The following is a 13491-nucleotide window of genomic DNA, read 5'->3' as shown; positions in this document are numbered from 1 at the left end:
AAGGAAAGGAAAGTAAAATATGTCTCTGAATCTAGACATGAGCAAGAGCATAAGTCAGCATGTGAAACTTGTTGAAGCAGACTTTCACTAAACAACCCTGTCGGAGGGTAAACTGACCCCTCGGAGGAGAGGAGCTCGTAACAGCAAGGAGGGCTTGTAACTGATTGAACAGCAAAAAGTCTATCTAAAAATGATATAATCAACTTTAAACAACCATCGAACAGAGCCCAGAGAAGATATTTTAAAATCATAAGCGAAGTAAGAGATGTAAAATAGTACAGTAATAGTTTTCTATTCTCTAACCTAAATTATTTTAAAACAAATGTGTGGGAGTGAGGTGAGGGTAGAGGGGAACCTGACTACAAAGGCACCATAAATTTGGTGAGCATCCTAACATGTGTGACTTGTGGGTAAGCTCTTCACTAACCAATACCTCAAAATGTTCCTTTAAAATAAAAAGGATCCCATGGTCAAATACTTTCAGAAATGCTGGGAGATTATGCACATTATAAGTACATTCAAGTCTCTGAGAAGGTCTATAGTAAAACAAACAAACAAACAAAAACCTTTTAAATTTGAACTCAGAGCATCCCAAATTTTATTCGTCTTAGAAGCCATGTGCTGTAGAGTGCCTATTAACATTGAGCAGAACTGGGATGCATTTTAGTAAAAGAAGTGGTTCCCAAATCCATTAATTTACCAATGAGATCATTTATTGGTTTAAAACATTTTTGAAATGTCTATTGCCAACCACTGTTCTAGGCACTGAGAATACACTGGTGATACATGACAGTACTCAGACCAGGGCTCATCATGATGGAGTTTTCACTGTCAAAATAGAAAAATTACTGTCCAGAGAAATTTTTTTGTAAGGTTAGATATATTTCATTATTATATTCTGAAGTTATGCTCTTTTTTTTTTCCTTTTGGTCCTAAAATGTCTTTCCTTTTATAAAGGAAGGGCATTAGTAGATGATAGAGCCACCCCCTGCCCCTTTAAAACGCCTTAGCAAAATAAAAAGTTGACTACCTCATGTCATTTCCCAGAATTTTGATGGAAGTCTTACTAGCTCAAGAAACCCCAAAAGCCTACATCTGTTGGTCTAGAGAATTTACCCATCTGTGTATTCAATTATAGCCAGATGTTAAACATCTGAATCCTGCCTTCTATGATTTTCAGCTTATTTTTTTAATGCTCCTAAAACCATTTTGTGGCTATCTTCAAATGCTAGAAATAAAGTGGAAAGATTCAAAATCTGGCACAGAACAATCATGTGCCTAAAATAGAGGTGCAGAAAACATTAATGTGGTAATCTTGTTTCTATATGATCTATACTTGCAAATATTTCTCGACCAGGAAAATTAACTTTATAAAGGACATACTCTTAGTGAAGAAATTTTATTTGCTTCATAGAATAAATAAAAGTGTAGAGGCTAATGGCACAATACCACCGTTCAACCTACCATTTTAATGTCTATTGGTTATTAAGAATTTGGGATTTTGTTTTTGTTTTTGTTTTTTGTATGTGCAGTGTTCATTGGTTTTGTCTTATAACAGGTTCAGAAGAAGAACCCAGTCCTGTTTTGAAAACTTTGGAAAGGAGTGCTGCTAGGAAAATGCCTTCCAAAAGTCTAGAAGACATTTCATCAGATTCATCAAGTGAGAATGAAGTTTGCCCCACCGTTCATGTCTGCATCTAAGCTTTAAAATGCTTATGTGCTCCTCTGTGGCCTCACTGCATGCTGTCGTGCACTGAAACCCCTAATGGGGGGCTTAACAGATGAGAATAATCCAAGCGAGCTAAAAATGCTCCCCCTGAAGTGGCTGGACCTTGCTTTTAAAATAATGTCTAAGGTTTGGTTACTAGACCACCAGGTTTCCTTGCATTAAAGAATCCCAGTTTGAGTGTTTATTCAAGCATAAGTGGGTTTTAAAAGATTGCGGTAGCTAGTGGTTCTAGCAGTAATAGCTTACGTTTATTAGTACTATGTGCCAAGACTTGGCTAAGCATTTCACATGCATTATTTTATTTATCTGGCATAAGCAACCCAGTGAGGGACAAGTCGTTGTTATCCCCATTTTATAGATGAGGAAAATGAAGTTCAGAGAGGTGAAGTAATTTGCTTAGTATCATACAGCAGATTTAGGACTCAAAATCAACAGAATTGTCGAGAGCATTTATGAAGTGAGCATGTTATATATGACAGTGTTGGATGTCTGATGAATTTTGCATGATATGGAAATGAATTAGTCTCTGGCTTTAAAGACTTTCCTTTCTTATTCCTTCTTTTCATGCATTTCTTTTGGACACTGGAATTATAAGTCCAAAGACCACCTGACACACAACACCTGAGGCATGCTATTCCCTGCTGGCTACAGCTTCAATGAGTGAAAGATTTCTTGAGTGTTAGCATTAAACATAATGTACCGTAGGGACTTGTGGGCCAGACAAATGGACTTCGAAATCATGACTTCTAGGGGTTTTATTTTTATTGTTTTTAAACTAAGATACACCCCCAGGATTGCAGATAGTCATGAGAGAATTTACTGAGTAAAAGTTAACCACTGCCAAACTCATACGATTAAAAATTGACCATTGTTATATTTAGAATGCTTTTTATGCATCTGTAATTAAGACTAAGAAGTCAGAATTTAAGAAGGAAAAGAAAAAAAAAAAAACACTCCATTAAACAATGTCTAAAATTCAGAGATTCCTAGGCTTTGAAGGCAGTATTCCCAGTTTGGCATGCAGTCCTAGCCCTGCCAAAGATCTTGGAATCTGAAGGTTAGAAGAGACCTTGAAGGTCGCCCATTCCAAACTCCCCTCAATGCAGGCATTCCCTCTAAAGCCTTCTCAACAGGTGGCCAACCCCCACATCCGCCTGAATGCTTCCAGAGAAGGCGAGTCCAATCTTTTGTTGGACAGACCCGATTGTTCTGCCTGATATTGGTGATGGGCCCTGAAGGAAAAAAAAAACAAAAAAAAAAAACAAAAAAACTCAGCAACAATTGTTCAGTTTGGCAAACCTCTTGCCTGAAAGCAACGGACTATTTCCATGGTGCAGCTTTAACGTACTCAGGAATGTGTAGGGTTAAAAAAAAAAAAATCACCATCAGCTGATACGCTCCCTTCCAAATACCGATACCCACTCTCATGTTAGCCTGCCAAGATTCCACTTAGCAGCTGGTCCCCAGTTACATCTCTTCAGTTGACTTCCCAAGCAAGGCTCCCAGAGGCGTACACAAATGGTGATGCATGCACAGAAATATTCGTTAATGACCATGGGTTTGGGAAGGTGTCAGTCATGGCTAGCATCTTACCCTTTTTAGAAGAATAGGGAGGCTGTTGCAGCCCCACGCTTTCTCCCGCTGCCCGCCAATTGCTTGCTCTGAGCTAACCCTCTAACCCTTGGGAGTCTGTGTGCAGCAGTGTGCTGATGTAAGCTGCATCAGGGCTGAAATGGGAGCTCCCGCTATGGCACTGGCTCAAGTAGCTAATCTGAAGAGAAAGTATTTTGGGGAAGACATCTTGGTTGCACCCCTCACTGCATCTTGACTCATTGCTTCCAACTCCAAATCCGGGGGCTTTCAGGGACAGTCTCATTTTTCTTTCTCACCAAGGGTCAGCTGTGTTAACCATTTGTTAATTTCTCCTGAACAGATCAAGCAAAAGTAGATAATCTGCCAGAAGAATTAGTACGTAGTGCTGAAGATGGTAAATATCTTTATGTATTTGCATGTCTATCTCTGTGTTAGGTTATGGGGTGGTTTGGGCAGTCACCGAATGCAGCTGTTGGATAAATAGAAACGTCATTTGCCACTGTGTGATGAATGGTGCCTAAGTTATTATAAAACGGTTTTGACTTGGTGCATTTAATACTAACTGTTTATGTTCTTAAGACTTCTGCTAGTGATAGTGTTGTGAGGATCTCATAAGAGACCCTTGGGAAGCCAGGATTTCTATAAATAGGAAATTGCATTTCTATGAGTATGAGCTGAATTTTGCTACGCTGACTTGCAGAACTCCCTGTGAAGGCAGGAAGAGTGGAGTGGGTTCCTGGGTTAAGTTATTCCTATATTGATTCTCAACTCTTAGCATTTAGATCTCTTTGGGTATACCTGGTAAAGCTTTAAATTCAAAGGAAAGAGCCACAGAGCAAAAGCGGGGATGCTGTGTCTGGTCATGTAAATAACTGAGCTTAAACTGAAGGTAAAATGAACTATTTCTGAATATTAAGGATTAAGAAAATTTTGAAGCTTGTCAGTTGATCGTTTATTACTTGGTTCAGTTATAACATGAATAGGATAATAGTGCCTTTAGTTGGGGAGGGAAGGAAATGAGTGATTTTAATAGCATTTATGGAAATGAATGAAAATGAATGGAAATTTACATTTGCTGGAATTTTGTTTTCTTAACTGCCATCACTATAATAATGAAAATGTATATTTACCGAGCCTTCCCATATAAAAGCAGCAACGGAAATCCTCAAAGATCATTCCTTGCTTTTACGTAATAGTTTTGTCTTTCTCATTTTCTGTTTACAACCACCTCATTGAAATAAATGGGGCAGGGATTTTTATCTCCGTTTTACAGATGAGAAAAGCTCTGAGAAATGAAGTAACTTGTCTAAGGTCCTACAGCTAGTCAGTCAGTGGAAGGGTGGGGACTAGAATCTCAGCTTCATTACTCCTAGTCCAGTGCTCCTTCTATTTTCCATGCCTTGGCTTAGTGAATTGGAGGGAAGATGCTAAACAGTTCCTATGCAGGATATTGGAATTTTAGTTGAATAGGAGACCTTAAAGAGGCTAGTAAAGAATCGTACTGGGGAATGGATCAAAGCAAGCTGCAAACCTGTCAGATGTATTCTGTAGTCTCACTTGTGAAACTGACACTTGAGCTTTACTTTCATGTCTCTTTAATCCTTCTGTTAAAGTGGTATTTATTCTCGATGTTGCTCTTCTGAGTAGATCAAAAAGCAGATCAGGAACCAGATACAAATGAGTGCATACCAGGAAGTGAGTAGCAGGATCTTTCTCACAAATGACTAAATGTTGCCACTCTACATGGTATTAAATATACTGAAATAACTAACCCCATTAATAACACAGCTTTATTATTGGTACTAAACTCTTGCAGCTTACAAAACTATTTCATTCTGGCAAGGGTTTTAATAAAAACATTTACTATTGTCTATATTGAAAGATTAATTTGTGGTTCCACTGAGGGAGAGTCATATATTTAAAAAATTATTATATATACATATATATGTTAATGCTGAGTATTATCTTTTTGTTAGTCTCTCTGCCCTTTGAGTCTTTGCTTAAAATGAAGTTGGCACCTTCCAATATCACTTGGCTTTTATGTTGCAGTATGGTCTTGAGTAGTGGATCTCTGTGGCCTTTACACAAGACTATAGACATGAAACAATTCATAATTTATTTGGATCAAGAAAGAAACGTACTTTAACAATTTGTATATAGTATGGTTGTACGTGCCTCTATATATTTATAGAAGCAAATTTTATTATGTCCGGGGTTTAAGCTCTGAAGTTTAAAACTGGACTCAAACAGTATATATATATATATATATTCAATATGTAAAGCAAGTGAACATCTGAATCTTAAGAAATAAATGTACACATATGGTGGCTAATGTCCATCAACTAATTAATATCCACTGCCTAGCAACTCTTTTCTGTCCAATCTTAAGATTGCTTTACTTAACTGTGTCTACTGTGTTGAGGACAGACAGCACATTAAAAAGGTGTTTCAGGACCTAGTAAAGCATGCAGATATGCGTGTGTGTCTTCTTAGCTCCCCAGTTTCAGTCAAGTTTCATAATCTTATTCACTAGAGGTCTGAAGATAATGATATACATGCTCACCCTCAGAAAACCATGGGATCTTTTTTTTTTTTCCAGCACCAAAAAAGATTTATTTGGGGGAAAAGAAAGTGTTGCAAAGTAGTGCGTGCACACTCTGGACTCCACGGGATTTTTAACAACAGTTTCCCAGCAATCTTTGGTTGTGCTAATAGGTCTAAATGAGAAAAGCAGCTTAAATGAAGAAACCACTAGACAGAGAAACAAAGTGCTGATGCTAGAAGGCAGTGACATCTAGTCTGAAATCTGAAACTTCACTCACGAGGTCCTCCTGCCAGAGAGGAAAGGTGCTGAGCTTTGCCATGTGATCTGACAAATTCTTAAGAACTACCTAGGAAAAAAGACGGTCCAGGTTTTGGCCCTTGGTGTGTGTTCTCTGTCCCACTGCTGCAGAGGAAGCAAGACTTCTGTCCCCCCGGGTAGGTGGTAGGTAAATAGGCTTTTGCAGTTGCTTTTGAATGGGCAAGTGCTTAAATTTGGGCATCTTCTTTTATCTTGCTGTTTTGTTCAATGTTTAGCCTGAGGAGAGAGAACAAAACATAGACATAGACTATCTACCTACCTACCTGCCTACCTCTCTGCCTATAACTTAGTTATTGGTCAAGGCAAGTAGGCTAATCATGTGGAAAATTCTGGATAAATTAATTTCTCTCTAATGACATCTTCCAAGATGACTCTTAATGGCTGGGCTGAGATTGTCTCTTTTCTCTAGTGAAGAGCGTATTCTTACCACGGGACAAAGTAAAATACCTGACCTGGACACCTGAAACTAATATAATATTGAATGTCAACTGTAACTGAAAAACATTTCGAAAGTTTTTTTTTAAATGCTTAATTTAAAAAAAAGAGAGAGATGATCAAAACGTAAATAATTAAAGCCCAATAAGTGTAAAACTGACTACATTTGAAAATAATAGGGAGCAATGTTGTGCTAAAAAGTTTTTGCATACTCATTGGGCTATCCTGTGCTCTTAAGGGACCTGATCTTATACTGCGTCTGTATAAGTCACCCAAATACACACACAGACATGTTATTGTTTAATGGGAAGTGATATAAGTGGGTATCACCTTGTAAGACACCTAAATGTATTTCGATACATTTGTGAGCCTAAGGCTAGGTAAGAACTATGATGTGAATAAGCAAATATTTAATATGTGTAGCTCAGTTTTCAGTTTTGCTTCACTAGATTTCATTTAACTAAAGATAAATTTAGCTAATGCTTAGGGCTGAATTTGAACCTTTTGAGTTAAATATAGAAATATAGTTTGATTTTTAATGTTTTCCTAGTATCTCTTACAGTGATAAGCCCAGTCAATATGTATGCATCACATTGAAAGATAATTTAAAGAATCTCTATCAGATACTATTTCTTGGTTTAGCAAATACTTATATAGGGCTACTATGTGCCAGGCACTGTTCTAAATGCCTTGAAAAATATGAACTCATTCAGCATAAAAGCTCTGATTCACTATAAGAAAAGCTTAGACATTATGATGTTTAGACAAAGAAGAAAATAGTTTTCTAACTAGAGTTACACAAATTCGGAATTCATCATCCTGTTGTGACTTCCATGTATATACTTAATGTATCAGAAAGAAACCATATGCTACATTTTCATGTTAAATTCTTAGAGTATCCTAACTTTAATCATTCAAACTTGGCCTTGAGTGTCTCTATTGAAAATTCTCTGAGTTTACAGGTAGCTAAATAATTTCTATTTTTGAAAAATAATTAATTTTGAAATTGTAGTGTTTCATAATTATGAGTGAGAAACACTATCAGAGATGTAATCCTCACAATCAATAAACATTCTCTTAGACACTCAATAACCAGGACACTTTTATGACTGAGTTGTGTACAAAGATCCCTGCTGTCTGATGAAATAGTTTTTCAGCCTGCAGCATGTTAAAAATATATCTCAAGGAGATGAACCAACAAATTACAGATCTTGTGGTTCAAAACTCTGATGTAAAAAAAAATAAATTAAAACCAATTAGGCAGTATGTTTTAATATAATTCAAATTCAGCTCCAGTTCAATAAAAACTAATGGTTTTTAAATCAATTTTTATTTTCTATTTGGTTCAACTCCTTGCTGGTTTTCTTTATATAATTATGAAAACTGCATGTTGCTTATCTTAGGATCCTATGCATGTGAACTACTGTGACTTTAACCTTTTTACAAAAACATCTGTTCATAGATGAAAGAAAAGCGTGTTTTCAACTTATGCCTTATGTTTGTCTAACAATTGTGTGGGTAATTTTGAACGGAAATGCTGTTCAGTTTCCACAGTGCCTTCGCAACCTGATAATCAGTTTTCCCACCCTGACAAACTCAAGAGGATGAGCAAATCTGTTCCAGCGTTTCTCCAAGATGAGGCAAGTTTGTCTTTTGTACCTTCAGAAGAATGGGACCAAGTAGGTGGATGTGCTATGCCAAAATGGGTGTGTTCGTATTCAGCTGTGGCAGAGACCAAAGAAGTCAGCAGGACTGACCTTTGCCTTTCATATCAATAGAGGTAGTGTTGTTGATCCTGGAACAAGGCAAGGCATGTCTCATTTGACTCAAACAGTAACTCTTTTTGGTAGCGAAGTCAAATTGCATAGATTTGGGAATGCGACTTTTGTTTCAAAGTGGGTACAAAATAAGAAATACAGGCAGAAATATGTTGGCATGAACTAACTGCTCCTCTGTTGTTCAGAATACAGTTGATTTGTGAAAGCTTTGTCTAGGTAGCATGACTAGCTTGAAAGCGCTTGTTAAAATAATAATGCAACCATGACACAGCAAACTTTAAGGCTATCTACTGGATGTAGACACTTTATATACATTATCTCAATTAATCCTCCAGCAACTGTGGGAGGCGGGCACCATCATGACTCCCAGATATTTCAGTTGAGGAAACTGAGATTAAGAGAGGTGAAGTAACCTTACTTAGCTAGGAAGGAGCTGAACCAGGACTGGAGCCCAAATCTGACTCCCATGCTGTTAACTACTATACCTAATGTCTCAAGTAAGAATGTGACTATTACCTACTACTCATTGAGTACCTAGTAAGTACCAGGCACTTAATATTCATTCTGTTATCTAATTCTCACTCATTAACTGTGATAAGTACTATTTTATCCATCTTATATAAGGATGAAGAGCCTCAGAGAGGTTAAGTAACTTTCTCCAAATCCAACAGCTACTAAAAAGTAGCTCTAGAACTGTAACTCGGGTCCGTAGACTTCATTAAGAGTCCATGGTCTTGCACCCAGGCAGTTAGGAGCCTGAGCCTTGCACTCAGGCATCCCCAGTCCTGGCCATGTTACTAATTTGCTGTGTGGACAAGTTCCTTAACTTCTCTGAGTCTGGTTTCCTAGAACCTACCTTTTTAGGTTGTGAGGAGTCAGTAATATAATGCAGGGAAAACACAAAGCACAGTGCCTGACACATGGTGTGTACCCAGTAACTGTTAGTGATTACTATTCGCAGTTTGGTTCTGATTTTTGAAGGTGAAATAAAAAGCTTCATCCTCCAGCATTCTCTTCATGGGTGGAATGTGAGACAAGCTCTGGACAACACATAAATCATCCCTCCTCCCACACCTCCTGGGCACCATTCTTGAGCATTAGATGAACTGTATCTGCAAATTCAGCTCTTACATAGGCTTTAGAGCCCACATTACAGTTCCTTTGAAAAAGAACCACTCATTCTTTGAAACTAAATAATTAGCTGGAAGCCAATGGTAGGCACCTCATGGAGTTCCTATGCTTTTATATCTTTGTAAATATGCTTTGGTCTTGGATGGTCGTATGAATGAACTATATAATAATTTGAGAGGCAAATGATACCAGCTCCTGGTTTTTTTTATTTTTCTCCTCCCTTCAACTTAAGCTGCTGCCTCAGCTCCATACAAGAGTCCAAATTGTTTGAGTTTGTGCATCAGGGATGCCAAATTAAGCTGTATCATTTTACCTTTCAAAGTACATGGGGTTGGACTGAATGTTAAAGGAAGTGCAGATGAAACCAGGCCTTGCTCCTTTGTCTACTGTTTCTTTGAGGTTTAGCATCAGTGACATGTGTTGAGTGCCAACTATGTGAAAATCAGTGTTCCAGGTCAACAAGGCATGGTCTTATCCTTCCAAAAATTTACTAGTGATCTGAATGCTAGGTAGAATGTAGCATGAGCTATAATAGAGAGAAATGGATTGTAAGCATGTAGGGGGGAAAATGTGACAACAGAGACATTAAAAAAGGTATAGACTGTTTTTAATCCTTGAGGATTCTTTTCTCATTCATATTAAATCGTAAATTTGGTTTTTCTTTAACTCTTTTCTTAATCTGCACTAAAATTGGTATCTGTTACATTGACACATAATTGCACGGCCCTTGACTATGTTGGCATGAACTAACTGCTCCCTCGAAAAGGTGTTTCCCTAATTCCAGGAGCTGCTAAACTGCTCCGCAAACCCTCTAACCCCGAAAGGAGCTCATTCTGATTCATAAATTTTTAAAGTATCATCTAAGATGATACATTTAGATCTATATGTAATAAAACTTATTATTGCCATTTTTCTTTCTTGATGCAGGTAAACATTTCCTGAGACATGTATAAAATAAGTATTTTGTTGCTATTTTTTTTCAAAGATGTGTTAAAATCTAACATGGGTAGAATGTATAATTGAATATACTTCCCTATATAGTAACAAAAAGATAAACATAATAGAACTATAGAAATACATAAAAGGTGGTTTAAAATTTTTTAAATACATACTTTTTAGTTGAAACGGATCAGCCTAGCCCTTATTTGTCCTAGTTTAATAGTGTCTCAAGTAAAAATTGGTATCGGTTACATTTTAGGGACGTTAAGGCTATGTTAATAATGAGAGGAATTAAGCACGACATTTTCAGTTTTGACAGTAAAACAGACCTTTTATTGTCCGGGTAAAGTTAATCTCTCATGTATATCAATCAAGTTTTCCGAGAAACATAAATATGTAATATTAAGAGAGTAACGGGAAAGCTGGCAGTAGTGCAGTCTTCTGTAGCACCTTGGGACCACCTTGTAGGTGGATGGGAAAAATCACTTTGTTATTTTGGTAGCTAAGCATTGCTCTCCTCCCTAGGTAAGGTCCAAGGCAGACCACCCACCCTATCCTGAATCCCATTCCCTGGCAATTGGCAATAGTGTCCTTTGACCTTGAGAAATGTCATAGATCAGTAGGATACCAAAATATTATCTTTCTCTAAATAGAGGTTTTGATCCTGACTCATTCTGAATTTAAATTTTGTGTATATTATATGATGTTTTGTAGAGTGATGACAGAGAAACAGATACAACATCAGAAAGCAGTTACCAGCTCAGCAGACACAAGAAGAGCCCGAGCTCTTTAACCAATCTTAGCAGCTCCTCTGGCATGACGTCCTTGTCTTCTGTATGTAAACAAAGGCTCCATGTTAATATCTCACTGCTTCTGTGAATCTTGCTCTACCATGTTCCTGCTTCTGATTCCAAGGGCACGAGCTTTTTCTTTTAACCCACCATTTGCTTCTGGCTAGCTACATCTTCCTTCTTTTTTTTTTAAGCATCAAAGAGTTTATACCCATTATAAATCAATATGGATTTTTGCATGTAAGTACTTCAAAAATAAACCTAAATTACCAGCAAGACGAACCACTACATTTTTCTGTGCAAGAAATGGGTGTCTATTATAAAATCTGCTTATATCAGATATGCTTTTATATACTGTTTGCAGGTATAGAACTGTACCTCTCTTTTAGCAAGCCTGATGAATCTAAGTACTGATTCACATAAAAGAATAGGAGAGGTGATTCTATGCCTTATAGAAGGATTCTGAACAGAGTTTTAAAAGAAAAGCTCTCTAAGTGTAATTACTCAGATTTGATTTAGAGAATTTGACTTTACATAAAACTTCTTTCATAAAATGAGGTAGTTGTATGTGCATGTAGGATGTGTGTAAAAATATAAAAGTGTGTGTGTATAATATATCTATATACCCTAATCCAAATATTTCTGGTATACATACACATGCACATGTCTTGCTAGGTATGCTAAACAAATGATAAAGCTGTGATTAAATTCTTGCTAGCCTCACATTTCTCTCTCTCTCTTTTTCTTTTTTCTTTTTTTGGAATCTATTTAAGTCGAATTTCTGCTGATAACAATCTAATGGTCTTGGGAAGGCTTTTAAACTACCTGCATCAATCATCCACTTTCTACCCTTCCTGACCTCTAAAAGCATATGGCTCAGTAAGCATTTTCCTAGAGTCCGTGGATGGGTAACATGGTAAAATTCCTTTTTAGTGTCTTGGAAATCTGATAGAGCAACGTGTCACTGCAGTTTGTGTGCCTGGGGTTTCTCACATCCTCTTTCTTTAATATTTTAAATACTAAGCATGCCTAAAGATGGAACTCTGAAAACCCCTTACCATAAAATCACCCTGCTGTGAAATGAGCCAGCATCTAAATAACTTTGCATTTCACTATTCATCTATGTCTCTTAGGGACAATTTTTTTTAAACACTAGTTGTATCATGTATGTCATGTCAGGTCTGTGTTGGGGTGTCTTTATGCCATATTAAATTAACTGCCTTTATATGCAAACTAGAGAAATAATGGCAAGCAAGGATTACATCCATAATCCTTGTGTTGGGTGTAAGAATGAGACTGAGACAAACACTGCATATTTCCGATGCTTTCAGGTGAGTGGCAGTGTGATGAGCATTTACAGTGGAGACTTTGGCAATCTGGAAATCAAAGGAAATATTCAGTTCGCAGTTGACTATGTGGACTCACTGAAGGAGCTGCATATCTTTGTGGCCCAGTGTAAAGACTTAGCCGCAGCAGATGTTAAAAAACAGCGTTCGGACCCGTAAGTACATTTTGGAGTCATTATTTTCTCTTAGCTACTCTTAATCTTGTAGAAATTGGGAAGGGAAGAAAGTAATTGAAGAGAGACTATGTGTGTGACTGTGTTAAAAGGAATGTTTGAAAGGAAAAGTTGGGGGGAAATGCTGTTTTATTTATATATGCATATGCTAACATAAAATTACAAAAATGTTAGAGAAGCACAAAATGTTTCAAGTTAGAAGAGAATTTTGAAGTTATCTTGTCTAGTTCCTTCTTTTTTACAGATAAGGAAACAAGGACCACAGAAGACAAGCAGCCTATTTCCATAAATTCAGATAGCAGCAAAATGAGGAATGGGGGCTTGAACCCTGGTCTCATTCTATGACACTCTCAAACCTTCTCTAAAGTTAGGGACATGTGGGGCAAACTTCATAATGTTCAGTGGTGCAGAAATAGTTGAGATTCTAGAATGAGGTAGTTTCCATATTTAAATTATGTTCTACAGAAGAATGTTAGGGGGAATTACCAACTCATCTTTGAAATCACGGGTTTAATTGCATTTCAGCTTATTTGCTGAAAAAGTTGAATGGTATTCCTCACTTATCACTATGCAGAAGTCTGATTCTTAATTACTTTGCTAGCATAAACCCAATCTTTTTTTGTTTTTTATTTTAAAAACAACTAGGTTCAATATCCTTTTTTGTTACATTAAATATGGTTTGATTAATTGTGTGCTAAGATTATTTTTTTTCA

At 37.0% G+C, this 13491-nt stretch overlaps 1 protein-coding gene across 14 annotated transcripts in view; it reads left to right on the top strand.

Moving 5' to 3' along the window:
• Positions 1-13491, top strand: part of SYTL2 (synaptotagmin like 2) — a 98596-nt gene that overhangs the window by 73003 nt on the left and 12102 nt on the right. For 9 of the 14 annotated variants that reach the window (XM_023532459.1, XM_023532451.1, XM_023532457.1 and 6 more), the window contains 6 exons: positions 1559-1660; positions 3663-3716; positions 4970-5017; positions 8166-8260; positions 11183-11302; positions 12591-12760. In XM_023532459.1, the coding sequence (XP_023388227.1) occupies positions 1559-1660; positions 3663-3716; positions 4970-5017; positions 8166-8260; positions 11183-11302; positions 12591-12760 (589 nt within the window). The remainder of the gene's footprint in view (positions 1-1558; positions 1661-3662; positions 3717-4969; positions 5018-8165; positions 8261-11182; positions 11303-12590; positions 12761-13491) is intronic. The other 5 variants (XM_023532456.1, XM_023532448.1, XM_023532458.1 and 2 more) reach the window with 3 other exon arrangements.

Source organism: Pteropus vampyrus, unplaced genomic scaffold, assembly GCF_000151845.1.
Source record: "Pteropus vampyrus isolate Shadow unplaced genomic scaffold, Pvam_2.0 Scaffold84, whole genome shotgun sequence".
Taxonomy (NCBI): domain Eukaryota; kingdom Metazoa; phylum Chordata; class Mammalia; order Chiroptera; family Pteropodidae; genus Pteropus; species Pteropus vampyrus.
Note: the sequence above shows the minus strand (reverse complement) of the source record. Positions and strands in the feature narration are given on the sequence as shown.